Here is an 18,176-nt window from a genome sequence, read left to right as displayed (position 1 = left end):
CAGTGCCATTTCACATACAGTGGTGGACTCTGCCTTTTTGAAAGGCAGGGGTGAAAAAATAAAACGGGCACATACTGCATAACATGGGGTTTGTACATACGAGAGGGGGTGTGGCTTAAACTGAAAAATAAATAAATAAATAAATAAATAAATGAATGGGGGCCAAATAGATGCAAGTTTAAGAATGGGAATAAATGTTTTATACTTTGTGCTATTAATAAGTTGATCTCTTTGTGAAGGCACATCACTTAATCCACTGTTTGTATATTCACTTCCTCATTGGAGGTGCACGTTTATCATGATTTTTTTTACCTGTAGGAGAACAATTTGGACACTGTTTAGTAGGTATGGCATAAAGGTACCTCTAAACAGCCCTTTTTCTATTGTAAGGGCAGAAGGGCACCTACATATGGGCTTTCATTAAGAAACACCAAATTGTCTTGATCTGAAAGGCACATCATCATAATGCATTGCAATCGATCCCTTTTTCCACATATGAAGTGCAGCCAATTTCTCTCTTTCTCTCTTTTTTGCCACTCTAGAGGGCACTTTACCTACGCATTTCAACCATGGGGGCATTGGGAGGGCGGTTGCCCCCACTGCTCCCCCCTTGAGTTCTTCACTGTTCAGGTATGCAGGCAGAGACACACACCCACACCCACAGACGACATCTTACATGACAGTGTGGTACAAAAAGAAAAGCTGGGCATCTCTCTGTGTGTATGTGTGTGTGTGTGTGTATGTGTGTGTGTGCATGTGTGTGTGTATCAGTCTCAGTGGGGATGGCCTGCTTCTTTCCAAGAATTCTACCACATGACTGGACTGTAAAAGCCACTGCTTCCTAAATGATTTATATACCATGAAACTGTTGGAGCCAGTAATAGAAATACATCCACATAACACACACAGACCAGACAGAGACTATTCTCCACATGATCCTATCTGAACACATTAGCATACGACCTCATCCTGTACTGGAATAGATTATGCCCTAAAGACGTTTCTATGAGAGATAATGTGCCGAGCACAACCGGCGCTAAAGCGATGCTGGGAAGGTCCGGATTAACACTACAGAAGGCCTTGGGCACTGTGTCTAATTCAAGGGCCCCGTTTAAAATACCACCAAATTCTCTGTACCCTGTCAAAATGTATTTGGTGATACAGTAAAAAAGTGTACAGTGCAGGCAGGGGCAAATACAGACAGCTGCATTTTGTAAATATAGGCCTCTCTCCCACCCCCACATGCATAAACAAAAACACAATTGCTATAAACTTTCAGCAACTGGAAGATAATTATGTAAATTGGAATGAAGGACACAGCACAAAAACAAGAAGTTGATTGGTGATGTAAAGTAAAGTTTTCTTGTTAGGTGAATTATTTCACTACACTAAAAGTGGAACAGACCACGTATTTTTTTCCAACAGTTTAGGTCACACCTATAATTAAGGGATAGACTAATTGCTGCAGAGTTTCAACTTCTTAAGCCTGGGTCAGAGGTCACAGCTAGGCCTAAAGCAGATATGACCAGGTCAGGTTTGCTATAATATCTTTTGTACTAATGCTTTGAGGTTTCTTTATCTAAAATGAAACCTTCTCCTCAAGCCTGCCTCCTGAGACTTTTTCTTTGGTTACAAAGATCAAGAAAATCAACTGTGAAACTTACTTTGTGTGTGTAAAGGAAATTATATTATATTTAGGTAACTTCTAAATGCTAGACTGCATACAATATAGAAGATACAGTGGAGCATGGAGACATACGGTTCCATTTGCCCACAAATGTTGCAGCTGAGCCGATAGTTCCTGCACATTATTAGGTGGCCAAAGATGGCGTCTTAGCTGGTCTGATAAATGTTTGCTTGGCAATAAGTATAGCCACCAAGCAGAACAAAGAATGGTTGTAATCTGGTGAAAACCCTGTGAATCCATTGCTGCTTGTGGGCGAGCATTATCCTTACATTATTCTTTTCAATGAGAGATCCTAGTTCTGGTTGGTAGTCGCACTGAGCACAATTGGCCTGTCTCTGGATGGGTAGGATGGCCCAACAGTTAGTTCTGCTTCAAGCGTGTTGAGCTGTGGTGATTTAGCATTAATGCATTAAAAAAGAGTGGCTTCATATGACATGCTAGCCTTTACACAGGTTGAAATAGAGAAAAAAAAATTCTAGCCTTTAGTCAAGTTCAGACTTAATGTTCAAACAATAAATAATGTGTAAAAAGTATCAGGTACTATAACTCTACCACTGAAATCAATAAACTGTAGTTTTTAGGCATTATAATTGAGGATGTGCTGAATCTGTTAAAAATGTGTTCAATCAATATTTTTGTTTTATTGCAATTCTAGTTTTGTATTTTTTTTTAAGCTAGACAAAAATACATGTAGGCTATTTAATGTATGCAGTGGTGAAAAAGAGGCAAAATAAATATAAACCAGCTTTTAGCCAAATGATCAATTCTGACCTGTTTTGATTTTGTAGAGAATTTTTCATTTTGGTGCATCCCTAATTCTAAAGCCGAATGATGGAGCGAAACAGAAAAAAAAAAATCATAGCACAATATTGATTAAATGGACAAACTTGTGGTCATGTGATTATTGTATGAAATAACATTTGTTTGTTTATTTATATACAACACAGCGAGGTACCATCACATGGGCGGAGTTGAAGTAGAGGGGATGAGGTGTAGGATAGGGTGTAAAATCTCATCACTCTGGTTCAATTCCCAGTTATTAGGGTTGCTCCAGAAGCCATGAGATCCGGTATGGGGAGTTGGGGCGGGGGTGGGACAGATCAGGGGTGTAGTCTCTAACAGATGGAGGACTGGACACATCTCTGCCTTGTTAAAGGCAGGCAGGATGTGTCTGATTGGCTGAATGTGGTAGAGGAGCTGATTCTCCTCAGCCCTGCCGACCCCGAGGGCCTCCGTGTTTGCGTCTGCATGAGCCCAGGAGAGTCTCCAGAGCCATCTTCACAAAGGCCTGGAAGTTACTGCTTCTCTCCCTTCGGCTGTCCTGCGAGGGGAAGAAACAGAGACAGATAACTTCACTGGAAACACATGGCAAACACAGCCATATTTCTACACCCTGCAGTACAGACATTATTACACAGCTACTGCTCAATTCCCAGAGCTTTCACCATAGCTTCATCTTCTGCTTTACAGGGTTTAGAAAATACCCTACTAATCACACTAAACTTTTACAATACTTTTAGCAAAAAATACTGTACATAGATATTACTACAGTTACTGGAATTTAACTGAATCCCTTCTTTAGAGCATTAACAGGGGAATCATGTTCCACAGATGAGACGATGTACAGTTAGGAGTCTTGCCCAATGACTCTTATTGGTGTAGATTGGCAGGTTTGCCTTATAGGATAATCAAACCCCAACTTTGCCAGATGGAAGGATGTTTTGTTACTTCCTACATTCTTTAGACACTTTAAACCAGAATACTTTATCTGGGCAATCGAAAGTGGATATTGAGTAGTTGCTAGAACATACTCAGATAATAACTGAGTTTAGTCTATTGCCATTGGCAGCTTCTTCTCCATTGGCTTCTGACACAATCAATGTATAAATCTTGAACCCATTTAGTTCCTCATGCTCATAATTACTGAACTTACACACCAGTTATATAGCAGATACTGAATCATTTATAGCACTCACTGAATGAATTATTTAATTAATAAATTATCTATTGTAGTTACTGAATACTTTGAATCATTATATTAGTCACTAAATCAATTGATAATGGGTAATGAATAATCTATGCCTATATACCATATATTCTAATTTATAGGGAATACTGAATCATTTATAGCAATTATTTTTAAAGGAGTAAAAGTATTATAGCTTTGACTTTCACATGACACAAAACACCCACAGTTCTCTAGAATTCACAAAAATTCTGCTGTCTAGCTTGTGTGAGCTTTTGTCTTTGATTAAATCTTGAGGCTTATTTACAACTTTTTTCTAAGCATGATTTTTTTCTTTTCCAAGAAAGATGTGATCAATGCTTACCTCCTTGCTTCTTATTGTCATCTCCTTTCTGATCACCTTTCTTCGGCTGCTCCTTAGGACTCTGAGGCTGCTGCACAGGGGAACAGGGGGCACAGGCGGGCATTAAGACAGGCCAGATGGCTCAGACCACTCATATAAAGACATTCAAGCGTCAGCTCTCGCAAATCATGAACTTGTGTAGGCGCGAAAGCTCATTCCGCTTTGTGTATTTGCTGTGTGTGCAGGGATGGATGGAAAGATAGATGGATGTGATGTGATGTGCATCGTGATTGTAATTGTCATCCTCCTGTTGACCTTGTAGTAAATCAGAGAGGAAATGCTGGTGATGAATCACCGCCTACGGAAAGCTACTCTAGATAAGAGAGGGTTCCTGAGTGCTGTGGTGAAAATTATATGAATATAAATAATATATCAATATTAGTGGAGCTCAGAGTCTACGATATTTTGCTGGAAATATAAAGTGAATATAATGTGTGGGCTGGGTGAAGTGTTCAAAAATGGGAATGCATTTACCTTGGTGGCGGATTTCTTGTCCGACTTGTTACCTGCAACAAATTAGAAAGGATGTGAGAATAGTACTGAAGGCTCTGAGAGTGCAGCTCAGTTTGATAGGCCTGAGTGATACTGTAATAAAATGAAATCTCAGTGTTTTTCAAATATATGAGCAATTCTTGTCTATGATTACGTTTTTATTAGTTCTCACAACACCTTCCAAGCAGCTTTTATAGAGAAAAAGGCACAAAAAATTAACGCAAAAAAAAGGTTAAAATATAAAAATCACTTCCACATAAAAGAGTTATTTATGGGATTCTGACAAAAGTACAAGTCTATCTACTGAGATTCCCTCTGCCAGCTTGTAAATGTCCAGATAGATGTACAATCTGGAATATCCAATTTTGCAATAAAATTCATATTAAAACAGCAATTTTAATAATCAATTAAATTAATCTCCCAGCAGTAACATCACACAACAATTCTTTAACATTTGACTCTCCACAGTTTGCTAGTGTACCTTTTGTTCCAGGCATGTTGGCTATACTCCAAAGTCTTTGCGTCCTTTTTGAGAATGAGGTGCCCGGCCCGAGATGCTTCCCGCATTTATTGCTCTGGACAGTGAATGGCCCGGTCACCAGGGCCTCTTCGGGAAAGTGCGTTGGGAAAAAGCAAAGAGCCCAGTCAGCTGTGGCGCTTCACGGCTCTCGCTGGCGCGTCTCTGCTGAGGTCAGGCGAAACCGTGGGCACCCGAGCTCCTTTTGTCTGGTTAATCCTTTTATTGTTATGAAAATGATGGACTTTTCGCCCTTATTGCTTACTGTGTCCAGAAGGGTATAAAAGTTAACAAAGGATCAATTTTTAAATCAAAATATTCTGCTAAGACTGCAAGTTTTAATATTACTGTCATATCCAGCACCAGATAGGCTGGGCTGAGCCTTGAGTAGTTCAGATTCTACTCATAATCTCAGGGAAATATCTGTGGGAAATAACCTCATGCCTTACTACTTCATATCTGGAGTGGAAGAGATTTCTTGAAATATATTGTTAAAACACTAAAGAAAAAGATGTCTTCTATTACGATCTTTTACGATTAATCATTGTGCCTTGAAAGAAAATGCAGTTAAGCTAAAATGAGAAATATAAGGTTATGCATACATTTTAACCACAATCCAACGTATTATATTATTATTATTATATCCAACATATTAAACTGTTCAAAAGCAAAAATCATAAAATACAACCTTCAATCATGATTACAAATAGTATGAAAACAAGATATTTCATATCTTGTCTGATCAACTATTTTTTTATTTGTTAAAATATAAATGTATACTGTTTATTCCTACATTTCAGATCTTTAAAACATTCAGTATAAAGGAATTTATACTGTGTGATGGTCCATCTCAGATGCTTCAAAATATAGTGAGGTGGGGATTGTAATTCTAGACAGATAGATATTAATGTCATATAATACATAATGGAATAAGCAAGTAGACAGATAGTTGTCAATAGAGAAATAGAAAGTTGTCTGTAAAAGGATGATGTATAATGGAATAAGGGAATAGATAGATGGATGAATGAATGAATGAATGAATGAATGAATGAATGGACATAGCTAGACAGATAGATAGTTGTCAACAGATAGAAATTCAATAAATAGATACAGTATATAATAGAATAAGGGAATAGATAGACGTAGGGAGGGATGGATGGACGGACGGACAGACAGATAGATATTAATTCCATATAATATATAATAATAGTAGACAGTAGACAGATAGTTGTCCATAGAGGGGGGGTAAGATAGATAAAAGGATATCAGTAAGAAGATGTATAATGGAACAAGGGAATAGATTAATTAGTTGATAAGTTAGTAATAATGCACAGAATCTAAAACAGCTAATTTACAAATACTACGGCCTATCTTATCTATCCACGCTAACACCGACGGATGGTATAGAGATCTGCGCGATTCCAGGCACTGGGAAAACCGGCGGTCACGTGACTGTGTCCGTCTGTCCAGGCAGGATGAGCCGGTGAGGATTTGGAGGTAGGAGCGCTGCACTGAATTAAACACATTTAACCCATATTTGAACGAGCGGGGATTAAACGCAGCGTCGGGACCGTATAATGTTGGCGGGGGAGGTGACTGACATGGCCGGGTTACTCGGCTGGGGGCTCGTTCAGTCGCGCTGGGTGTAGCCCGTTAGCTTGTGCGCTAGCTGCTGGTTTCCGTAGCCGCAGAGCTAACTGTTGCCTAGCAGTAGAGTTCAGGGACTGAATTGGCAATATTTGGCTCGTTTGATTAGATAAACGCATTAAAGCTTGTTTTAGATCCAGCGTGTGGAGATAAAGCTGTGGTGACATGAATCTCTCGCCGATTATGCCAAGTGTACGGAAAAATTTGCTGTGTTTGGGGAAATAACGTTAGCTGTTTTGGACAGCTGAATAGGGATGGATACAGGTGTAGCTAACCTGTTAGTTAGCTAAGCTAGCTAGCTTATAGGTTATATATTTTGAATTGGTTATAATCCATGTTTTTGCATACCTGTCTTTGATATGTTTATATTTTCTTTTTCTCCTGTCTAGGGACCTGACCTGACCCCTACTGCCCTCAGCTTGTGTGGAATGGCTGCAGTTTGGCAGCAGGTGCTGGCAGTGGACGCAAGGTGGGTGAAGATCCAGCCTATGAGTTACCTAGCTAAGCTAGTACATCATTAAAGGCTGTATACAAGAGCTACAGCTCTGGAGAAAATTAAGAGACCACTTCAGGTTCTGAATCAGTTTCTCTGATTTTGCTGTTTATAGGTTTATGTTTGAGTAAAATGAATGTTGTTGTTTTATTCTATAAACTACAGACAACATTTCTCCCAAATTCCAAATAGAAATATTGTTATTTAGAGCATTTATATGCAGAAAATGAGAATTGGCTTATATTCATAAAGTTTTAAGAGTTCAGAAATCAATATTTGGTGGAATAACCCTTTTTTGCTACAGTTTTCATTTATCTTGGCATGTTCTCCTCCACCATTCTTACACAATGCTTTTGGATTGAACTTTATGCCACTCCTGGTGCAAAAACCCAAGCAGTTCCGCTTGGTTTGATGGTTTTTGGTCATCCATCTGTCTCTTGATTATATTCCAGAGGTTTTCAATTTGGTAAAATCAAAGAAACTCATAATTGTTAAGTGGTGTCTTATTTTTTTCCAGAGCTGTGCATATGCATATGCATATGCAAAAAATGCACATAATTGCTTGTTTGTGCTGTTATTGTAAGTTTCTGTTATTTTGACAGGCCTAAGAACATTTTGCAATGTTATACCTGCATTGCAAAATGCTGACATCCTATTAAAACCTATGGATTAAGAATAGGATGTCATTCAAGTTTATTTATGTGTAAAGGTAGATGAGAGAATACTTTTGGCAATGTATTGCATCTAGATTCTGCTTTGAATGAGTAATTTCAGTGCACATAGTATAAATACTGATGTTCAGCTGGACACACAGATTGTATAAGCTTATAGTAAACCATTGGGGATTAACCTAGTGCCAGTGTCAGAAGAGTACGAAACGGCCCAGTATTTTTGTTGGGTCTTGCTGGAGTGATATAGCATCTTTGAGATGAGTGTTCTTGTGTGGCCTGCAAATCCTTCTAACATCTAGTGTAGATCCTGCAGCAAGATCTCGAGCTGCATAGAAACAGCAAATCAGTCCTCTGAGTGATGCAGTGGGGTAAGCGCTGGCTATATCATCTGGAGAATGTCAGGTCTCTGGTGAAGCCACAGCCATTCCAGAGTGCATGACTGGCCTCACAATCTGGGAGTGGATAGGATGGCCCTCCCTCTCTCCATCATTTAGTCAGTGTTATGCTGTCATTTTAGTTCATGTCAATGAAGAGAACATTTAGGGTGTACTCACACAAGGCAATTTACCTCCCAAATCATGACTTGATTGACTAGTGTGATCGCTCTGAACTGTGCCTGGGCACGGTGCGCTGAACCGTGCCCAACTGGCCAGCTTAAAGAAGTGAGCCAGAGCACTGTTCACTTAGACTTGAACATGCTGTGTGAGCGTGATCTTTGCTCGTTTTTCCACTTTAATGTTAAGGTGGATTATATCCGATTTTGTACAGAAGACGTGCTCCTAAAAGAGGGTGCTTTTCATTGCGGGGGTGTTGAATTCAGCACAACACCAGAAAGCCCACTGAGCAGTGGGTGCTGTAAGCATGTTCGGGCACGGATTGTTTAAACGCAGTGTGAGTGCAGGCCAGCATGATTCAACCAAACCGTGCCTAGTGTGAGTACACCCTCAGTAGCACTGCTATGGTGATCTGATTGCATTCAGCAATAAAATCATTATTGAATCAAGATGTTGGATTTTAAACACCCCACCACATCCTCAGCTTCCCAACTCATCCCATAATAAAGTATTGGATGGAGCTCCATCATTCTAGAGAAATGAGTTCCATTGCTGTCTGTACACTTCTAGCCCATGCCTAAACAAGCTGTGTATGTGCTTTTGCAAATCTTTGCCAGCAATAGGGGCAAAGAGGTGTCTTTGTTGTGGTTCACTTCAGTCTAAACAAGGGTCTGATGCTGACACTGATCAAATATCATGATGAATCCTTTGTGTTCCATGATGATGCAAATTTAGTGTAATACATTATTCAAATTCTCCTGCTATCTTGCAGAAATAAACAGAGTAGTAAAGGCTAAAAGATGCATAGTGTGGATGGGGGAAGGTGTTTTTTTTGTTTGTTTGTTTGTTTTTAAAATCACATTACTTCATAAAATATTTGACATTTTTGTTATTTTTCATACTCCAAAAATGGAAATTCACTCAGCTTTCTTAATTATCTACGTATTTGATAATTCTAGGTTTGTAATTCATTTTATTTTATTTTCTCTTTGTTTTTTTTCCCCCATTCTTTCTCTCTCACTCTCTGTCTCTCTCCCTCCCTCCTCTGTCTCATGCTCCTTCGCTCCAGGTACAATGCATACCGCACGCCTACGTTCCCCCAGTTCCGCACGCAGTACATCCGCCGGCGCAGCCAGCTGCTCCGCGAGAACGCCAAGTGCGGCTTTGAGCCGGGGCTGCGCAGGCAGTATCTGCGTCTGCGCAGCCAGCTGCTCGCCCTGCGATACGGCCCGCTGTCAGAGCAGAGCAGCTTCAGAGCCAGCAGTGTGCGCAGCTCCCGCACCACACTGGACCGCATGGAGGTTAGCGCCAGGTCGCAGAGAGACAGATGGAGGGACAGACAGACAGAGAAAACATTTATTTATTGTTTCTTAATGAAAACCTTATGTGACATAGTTCCAGTCCTAAAAATCGATCATGATTATGGATGTAATGATACACATATTTGGTTTCAATTCAGTTTATAGAAGATGACAAAACATTACGTCACTGTGCAAAATAGGAATCTTATAATTTGAACTGGCCTAAACAACATTTCACAAGCTTTGGAAATAAATACTTTTTCTCGATCTTAACCTAAAAGCAATATATTTCGTGACTGATGGGCCAGTAGGTGGCAACATTGTACAAATACATATAAAATATTAATAACGGTGATGGTGTGAATTAACTTAAATCAGCTGCGTGGGAGGAGTACTGTACATACATACTTGGCACTCAGATTCTTCTTACCTCCATGGTTCATCAGCCTCGCAGATTTTTTTGTGCTGACCATTTTTTTCCCATATCATCTGATTATTTAAAAAAAAATAAATAAATAAAAGTTACGCACTTAATGTTTTTGGGGCATCTTTTTTTTTTTTTTTATAGCTTCAGTGGCTGTTTAGAAAGCATTAAGGCGAGATGGTGCCTGGCTTTATATGATTTGTTTATTATTATTGTTAGCATAATTGAATGCTGTAATTTAACAGTAACAATTAAAGGGTTCTAATTATATAAGGTTTTAAACTGTAAAGTGTACAATATCTGATATTGTGATCTCGTTAAACATTTATACTTGCATTCAGGCATTCAGTTTATGTTTGCAATCTTTGTAGAAGAGAAGAGCTGGTGAATCAGTAGCTTGATGGATTTGAAGACCAATTGTTTAGTCAGACCCTAAGAGCCCCACTGCTGATTTGATATTGAGGCCTTTGTGCAATACAAAAGACTGCGCTTATCTTCCCAGTTTGCCAGTGTTATTATATTGAGTTGTCTGAAACTGCATGTGGAATGCAAGTGGTCTGTGAGTGTGTGTGTGTGTGTGTGTCTGCATGCGCTTCAGAGACTGCAGATATGATCAGTGTGCAGAGCTTTTATGTGTTAAAACAGACTTGCAGCACTAGATCAACTCGCCAAGATTTTTTTTTTTCTCTGTCGGTCTCTCTCTCTTTCTTTCTGTCTCTCTCTTTTGCTCGCCCTCTCTCTTGCTTGCCCCCTCTCTGTCTATCTATTTTTTATCCCTTCCCATCTCATATCTTCATTCTTTTTATATTCTTTGCACCCTTTTTTATTTTCTCTGCTATCTTCTGTTATCTGTCTCTTTCCATTCTCTCCTTCTCTTTTTCTCCTCTCTCTGTACCAGGACTTTGAGGAGGACCCCCGTGCTCAGGGTGCTCGAGGTCATCGGCGGTCAGTAAGTCGTGGGTCGTACCAACTGCAGGCCCAAATGAACAGAGCCGTTTATGAGGAGAGGTATGCAGCTTACGTTATCGTTACAGTTGGAGAAAACATTGACCAAACAAAACAACACGAATTCCCAAGATTATATGTTTACATATTTGTGGACGCCCCTTATAAAAAATGCATTAATTATCTACTTTTTTCATCATCTTTGCTTACAAAGATGTACAAATGCACACACACAGCATGTCTAGTCTCTGTAGTAGAGAATGCTGGCAATAGAATTGGACTTAACATCCTCACTAACACTAACTTGGTGCAGAACACAATAAAATCCTCACTGCAATGCTCCATTAGGTGGGGATTAGGTGGGTTGGGTTGGTAATCATCCAGCCTCCTGACTAACATCTTCACTTACACTAACTTGGTGCTGAACACAGTAAAATCCTCACTGCAATGCTCTAAATTCTAGTAGACCCTTTTTTGGACTGTAGAATACACTCTACCTTTTCCTTGATTTCAGAATCAAGCAATGCCAGTGAAGGTGTACGAATATTTTTGATCATAAGTTGTATTTTCTGTTAAAGTTGTGACTCTATCCAGCTCCGAGAGGTCAAGTGGGCTAAACGCTGTCACTATGATTGGGAGATTGCTGGTTCGAATCCCGTTTATGCAGCTTGCCATCAGCTGCCGGAGCCCTGAGAAAACACAATTGGCTTTGCTCTCCCTGGGTGGGTAGATGACGCTCTATCCCCTTATCACTCTAAAGGGTGATGTAGGTCTGCACAAGGCGTCTGTGAGCTTATGTATTGGAACTGAGTCCGAGTGCGCTGTGATACTACTCGGTAATGCTGCATTAGCAGCAGTTTGAAAAGAAGTGGTGGCTGACTTCATTTGTGTTGGAGCATCACTAGTGATAGGGGCAGTCTAAATGAGTGGGTTGGGTAATTGGCCTTGTAAATTGGCGAGACAATGGGATAAAAAATTGAAAAAAAAAAGTTGTGGCTTATCACTGTCATTCAACACAGATATAATATAGAGCGAATGTGATCTTTCTCTCCAGGCCTCCGGGCGCCTTGGTGCCCACGTCTGTGGCAGAGGCGAGTCGTGCCATGGCAGGTGACACCACTCTAAGTGAGAACTACGCCTTCGCTGGCATGCATCACATCTTTGACCAGCACGTCGACTCAGCTGGTAAGAGCGGTTTCTATTTCTAATTTGTTGGCTTTTAATAAGGTACATGACCATGTTTGTCTAAGCTCACATGCCATTGGAAGTATTGTGTCCCAATGTACATATGTACATATGCTGAATTGGCAATAAAACTACTAGACTTGACTTAAATAAACCAGAATATGTTTATACTTTAGATTCTTCTAAGTAGCACATTTATCTTTAAGGACAGATTTGCTCTCTCTTGGTATTTTAATCTCATGTCTTCATGAGGGAAAGTCACCTGGAAAAGTTTTCTCAGCGTCTTGAAGGAGTTCCTTGAGGTGCTGAACAACAGTTCCTGCTTTTCCTTCACGCTGTGAAGCTTCAGCTTTTCTCAAATCACCATCTTAGTTCATCAGGTTTAGATCACGGGATTGTGGATTTTTACTATATACCACAGAATTCCATATGTGTCTCTTAATTGTTTTCATGTCTTCAATATGAATCTAAAATGTAGAAAATAAATAAAATATAGAAATAAAGAAAACAATAATAAGAAGGTGTGTCCAAATTTTTGACTGGTACTGTAATTTTTTTATTTTATTTGTTTCGGTCATTGCATGATTTCATGTGTGGTAAAACAATAAAATTATGACTTGATGTTCAAACGTTTTGTTGTGTTTTGTTTCCTCAGTCCCACGACTGCAGTTTGCTAATGATGACAAGCATCTCCTCGCCTGCTGCTCGTTGGACGGCACCTTGTCCATTATGACCCTGTCCCCGTCCCCGCCAACAGTAAAGGTGACGCTGAAAGGACACGCAGGTCCGGTCACCGACTTCGCCTGGTCGCTTAGCAACGACATCATTGTGTCCACATCGCAGGACGGCACACTGCGCATCTGGAACACAGAAGATGGACGCTGCATCCGTGAGGTGGTCGACCCTGAAGCCAGCGAGCTCCTCTGCTGCACTTTCCAACCCATGAATAACAACCTCACTGTGGTGAGTGCTGATGATGTGTTTCCACACACACCCCATACAGGAGTTGAACAGCACAGACACCATCCTTGTCTGATCCACTGTGATTTCTTGAGTTGAAATAATAATATGGAAAAGGTCAGAATATTGGAAACTGCAAACCGAAGAGTTCTCCCTACATTTGGCGGAAGGGAATGAAAGAAGAGGCAGGAGAGGACAGGCAACAAAACTGCAGTTACCATAGAGCTACTCCTAAATCTGCTATAATTTTCACAATCCCACAATTCCATGCAAATCCAGGGTGTCCTTGATAACTTTTTACAGCTGCATAAATGTGATGTGTATAGCTTATTGTGGACTGTGTATTCTCGGTATAATTCTATGATTGCGTGCACCAAACTATGGTGTCCTTACCAATAGTAGTTCAATAGGATTATACACATCATCGCACCCCTGTTGGTGGAGTATATTTATGTTTTTATAAGTCTTTTATAAATGCATTTATGGAGTGCAGAAAGAATCTTCTGTGCTTTGAAAAGGCTGATATTATTCTTTTATGTGGAGCAACAGTGTGTACTTCAGTTTTAAACCACTGGAGATGCTTTCTTTGATGTTTGCTGAATACAGCTTGCTTTTGAATAAATTAGTTTCTTCCTCTTGTTGTTCTTTTTTCCGTGCAGGTTGGCAACAGTAAACACCTGTTGCAGGTGGTGAACATCTCCACGGGAAAGAAAGTCAAAGGAGGCTCCAGTAAACTGACCGGCCGAGTGCTCTCTCTTTCGTTTGATGCTCCGGGGAGGATTCTGTGGGCAGGGGATGACAGAGGAAGCATCTTCTCCTTTCTCTTTGACATGGCCACAGGTAATGGGATACAAAACCTGTTAAGGGTGAAGATATAAGAGAGAGAGAGAGAGAGAGAGAGAGAGAGAGCAACTCTCTAATCCCCAGCAGCTATAATGTCTATTTCATCTTACCATAATTTCTTAATTTCTTTTAAATATGTTTTGTTAGGAAACATTTATGTAATGTGACTCAATAACCTGTTAAAACTCAATAAATTGTTGCACTGCACTACTTTACGCTAATAACTACACTAGTATATAATGCTCCTAAATGTATCAGTATCGACAAGCACATAAATACATGTATGTGTTCTTATACTCAGTTGGGAAAAATGGTGTTGATGCTTTTGGATCTCTCATATTGTCAACAAATGCATGTGAACAGCTGTATATGAAAAGATGCTTAAAGTGTTATTTGTGTTTACTGAAGAGCGGTTAAAGTGACTTACATTTTCCTAATGTAAAGGGTCCTTAGGGGCAAAAAATATACATAAATATATTTACCAGTACTTATAAAAATGCTTTTTTTTTCAGAATTTATTTCTGTTTAAATTCAGAGTCCTCTCTATGATTTGTATGCATGTCCTAAAGCTGTCATTATTCCACAGGGAAGCTAACTAAAGCCAAGAGGCTGGTGGTAAGTGAGGGAAGCTCCATCTCCAGCATCTCCGCTCGTTCCTGGATCAGCCGAGAAGCCCGAGACCCGTCTCTGCTCGTCAACGCTTGTGTCAATAAGCTCCTGCTTTACAGGTCAGACCACAATCACATTTTCTGTATTCGTAATAGATTACTTTCTGCCTCATTGTGCTCACATGTAGAAAAGGATTGATACTCTAAGTAATTAAGCACTTGTTTGGCTGCTGTTTGTGCATAAATAGCTCTTGAAACCTTTTACACTGGAATTAAAGAGCTGCCTGGGTGGTGCTTCACTTCAGAAGTGGATGTAAGATCAGACAGTTCACTGTTAATAGCTCTGATTTACATGAAGATGTGCAGTTTGTTTAAAAGCATTGCACAGAAAAGCTTAACCTCTCAGTTATTCAGGCATTAACCTGTATCTGTGGTGATGTAGTAAAGTGATGTGTCACACTTAAATAAATGCATGGGATTCCAACTTTGGAAAAACTCTGGTTTTATGAATGTTGGCCTGTAATCTTATAGCCTGCTGGATGCAAAGGTGTTCAATACTTTTAAATGGAAAATTGGATTAGAGATTTTCTGGCATGGTTGATGAATGCTGCTGTAACTCTGCAGGGTTGTGGATAATGAAGGCACTCTGCAGCTGAAGAGGAGTTTCCCCATCCAGCACGGCTCCCAGCCTCTCCACAGCATCTTCTGTCCCCTCATGTCCTTCAGGCAGGGGGCCTGTGTTGGTAAGAGCAAACACACTAAGAATTACACAGGGGCTGCACAATATTTGGGCGGAAAACATTTTTTACAAAATGTATGTTGTATAATTAACTAAGATAGCAATTTAAATAAATATTAATATAGAAATAATATAGTGATATATATATATATATATATATATATATATATATATATATATATATATATATATATATATATAATACAGATATAAAAATATATGTGTACAATTTAAAAATATATATATATGTATAAAAAAATGTTTTACTAATAAAAAATATGAATATAAAAATACAAATATAACAAAGACAAATGTATGTAGATAAAAAAAGAAGATCTGAAAATATATACAGTTTTGTAAAATATGTATAAGGGCTGTTAATTGACTTAAAAATAACTAATTAATCACACAATAAAATAGTAAAATAGTGAAATTTGGTAATATTATTAATGTGTTAAAAAATACAACGTTAATGTTTCCAGATTAATTGCATGTGTGTGTGTGGATTGAAATATAAATATAAAATAAGCTAGAACTAAATATAACCTAAAAAAAGTTCAAGTAGAGTAATTAAGTAGATAGTTCAGTTTAGCCCAACAGGATTATTCTCATATTTGACAGTTCTGCACAGTTCTGCACAGTTGAGCTCAGGTTCAGGAGCTGTATGACTCGTTTATCTCCATTGTGCTCACTCAGCTTACGCTTTCTCTTCCTCCTCTCAGTGACTGGCAGTGAAGATGCGTGTGTGTATTTCTTCGATGTGGAGCGCAACACTAAGGCCATCGTAAACAAGCTGCAGGGTCACAGCGGCCCCGTGCTGGACGTCAGCTTCAACTGTGACGAGAGCATGCTGGCCTCCTCCGACGCGACAGGCATGGTCATCATCTGGAGACGTGAGCAGAAGTAAACCGCATCTACGCCAAGCTTCCGCTGCCCAGCAACAGCAGCTTCAGCGCTCGTCACTTCCAATCGTGTGCAATTTTACGATCCTGCCGCAACGAAGGCTGACAGAAGGTCCGGCCTGATCCGCCGAGTGTGGTTTGGTGGTGATGCTTGAAATGAGACTGAGCTACGTGTTTGTAAAACTTTCACATATCCTGTCCGTTTCCTGTGCGGCGCTGTCCATTAGAGTGTGATGCTTGCTTGAGACTTTGTGGAAATCCATCCGTGCTTTACAGTCAACATGTATAAGTTAATTTAAAGGCCTAAGAAATGGTTATTTAAGACTGGTATGCTGTGGACATACTGGTGTGCGTGTGTGTACGTCTGTGTGTGTGTATGTGTGTGTGTACATGTGTATGTATGTGTGTCCGTAAGGATGTCTTTGCCTGAGGGAAGGTAGTATCACTGAATGTTTTAATACTGATGAGGTCAGCTGGCGTATATGACAACACTACTGTATTTATGCCTTGTTAACATGTAATAAATTTCATCACATCATGCTGTTCTGTGTTGTATGTGTTATTTATATTAGTCAAAATTAATACACACTGTGGATAACATATTGAGATATCTGCTCATTTATTGTTTCTTCCAAAGGATGTTAAAGATTTTAAAGAATTCATTCTGCTTTCGTTGGAGGTACTGTCGCTGCTGTCTAGTGAACAGTTTACATTAGGCTCTGTGCCTTTTGGCCCTCGTGGCACAGTCATGCATGCATCCACTATGTTATGACAAAATGGGTGGGTGGGATTTTTTTTTGTGAAAAATAGCATTTGATGTAAATTTGGCATTTTGTGGTTGAGCTAAAGCTGCAGACATGTTGAATTTTCACAGTGACCTTGTTATATTTCAAAATCCATTTTGATTTTATAAAATTATTTTTAGTACAGTGAAATTATACAGTGACAAGGGGAACAGCTTAGATTTTACCTGAGCTAAGTATGAAGACAATATGGGAAATATTAAGTGCTGAACATGCAGCAAGTGTCTTCAGTATCCTGAAAATAAAAAAGATGGAAATATTACTAAAATGTACACAACTGAAATTAGTATGTAAAATGGAAGTAATACAAGATTTTTGTCACAACTGTTTACAAACGTTTGTAGTACACCCCCACATTTATTATTTAAACATGTGAATCATGTATTGTTTAGCTAAAGGGGATAATACTGGCTAAGAGAGCACAGGCTTTTTTAACTCTTTCCTCACAAAAAAAATGCATGTATCAAAATAATTTTACATGACTTTATATTTATAGGATATATATAGCTATGTCGTAATGAAATGAAAACTGCAATGCAACTACCAAAAATACACCCTACCTGTATAGACACCCTGTATAGATAGCAAAAAACATTGGATAAACCTGTATAATTTTACCTTCAACAGTAGCTTTATTGAAAAAATATTTTACAGTCAGACACAGCTCCCTTGTCAGCAGCTCTGTATTTACAAAAATATGCTTAGCTAATTAAAATTAAACACATTTTACCACACAAGCTGCTACACATCCTACTTTAGCCCTGTGGAGTTAGCTAGCTTTGTTGTTAAGCAAACAAATACGTGCTGTTTTAGCTAGCTTCCAACAACAGAGATATATGTATATACATACACACACACACAATTGACCTCATCAAGAAACTTTAAAGTGTCACACAGGTTTAACTGTCTATTACCCACAGTTAAAACCATGTTTTAAGCACGGTTAACTGTTATAGCTCCTAGACCGGGCCACTGCTCCCGCTTTTGACTGACAGGCAACTGAACCAATCACTTTTTACCAACTAAAATGTCAATC

At 39.2% G+C, this 18,176-nt stretch overlaps 2 protein-coding genes and 1 long non-coding RNA gene across 5 annotated transcripts in view; 2 read left to right on the top strand and 1 right to left on the bottom strand.

Moving 5' to 3' along the window:
- Positions 1-18,176, top strand: part of dohh (deoxyhypusine hydroxylase/monooxygenase) — a 133,561-nt gene that overhangs the window by 77,718 nt on the left and 37,667 nt on the right. The gene's annotated exons all lie outside the window — the stretch shown is intronic.
- wdr13 (WD repeat domain 13) lies at positions 607-16,875 on the top strand. Of its 3 annotated transcripts, none has more exons than XM_022670224.2 (10): positions 607-630; positions 7,102-7,181; positions 9,500-9,731; positions 11,054-11,163; positions 12,155-12,285; positions 12,941-13,248; positions 13,905-14,085; positions 14,675-14,816; positions 15,321-15,439; positions 16,158-16,875. In XM_022670224.2, the coding sequence occupies exons 2-10, from the start codon at positions 7,141-7,143 to the stop codon at positions 16,340-16,342; spliced, it is 1,449 nt and encodes a 482-aa protein (XP_022525945.2). In that variant the 5' UTR covers positions 607-630; positions 7,102-7,140; the 3' UTR covers positions 16,343-16,875. The 3 variants fall into 3 exon arrangements, with proteins under 3 accessions (XP_022525945.2, XP_007245838.3, XP_007245837.3); XM_007245776.4 differs by lacking the exon at positions 607-630 and adding an exon at positions 6,453-6,562; XM_007245775.4 differs by lacking the exon at positions 607-630 and adding an exon at positions 6,652-6,904.
- LOC111192614 (uncharacterized) lies at positions 2,589-5,281 on the bottom strand. The gene is made up of 4 exons (XR_002650031.2): positions 5,030-5,281; positions 4,531-4,562; positions 4,018-4,087; positions 2,589-3,008 (listed from the first exon to the last, which is right to left on the bottom strand). It is a non-coding gene; the product is annotated as an uncharacterized LOC111192614 (long non-coding RNA).

This window comes from Astyanax mexicanus, chromosome 12, assembly GCF_023375975.1.
Source record: "Astyanax mexicanus isolate ESR-SI-001 chromosome 12, AstMex3_surface, whole genome shotgun sequence".
Taxonomy (NCBI): Eukaryota; Metazoa; Chordata; class Actinopteri; order Characiformes; family Acestrorhamphidae; genus Astyanax; species Astyanax mexicanus.
Note: the sequence above shows the minus strand (reverse complement) of the source record. Positions and strands in the feature narration are given on the sequence as shown.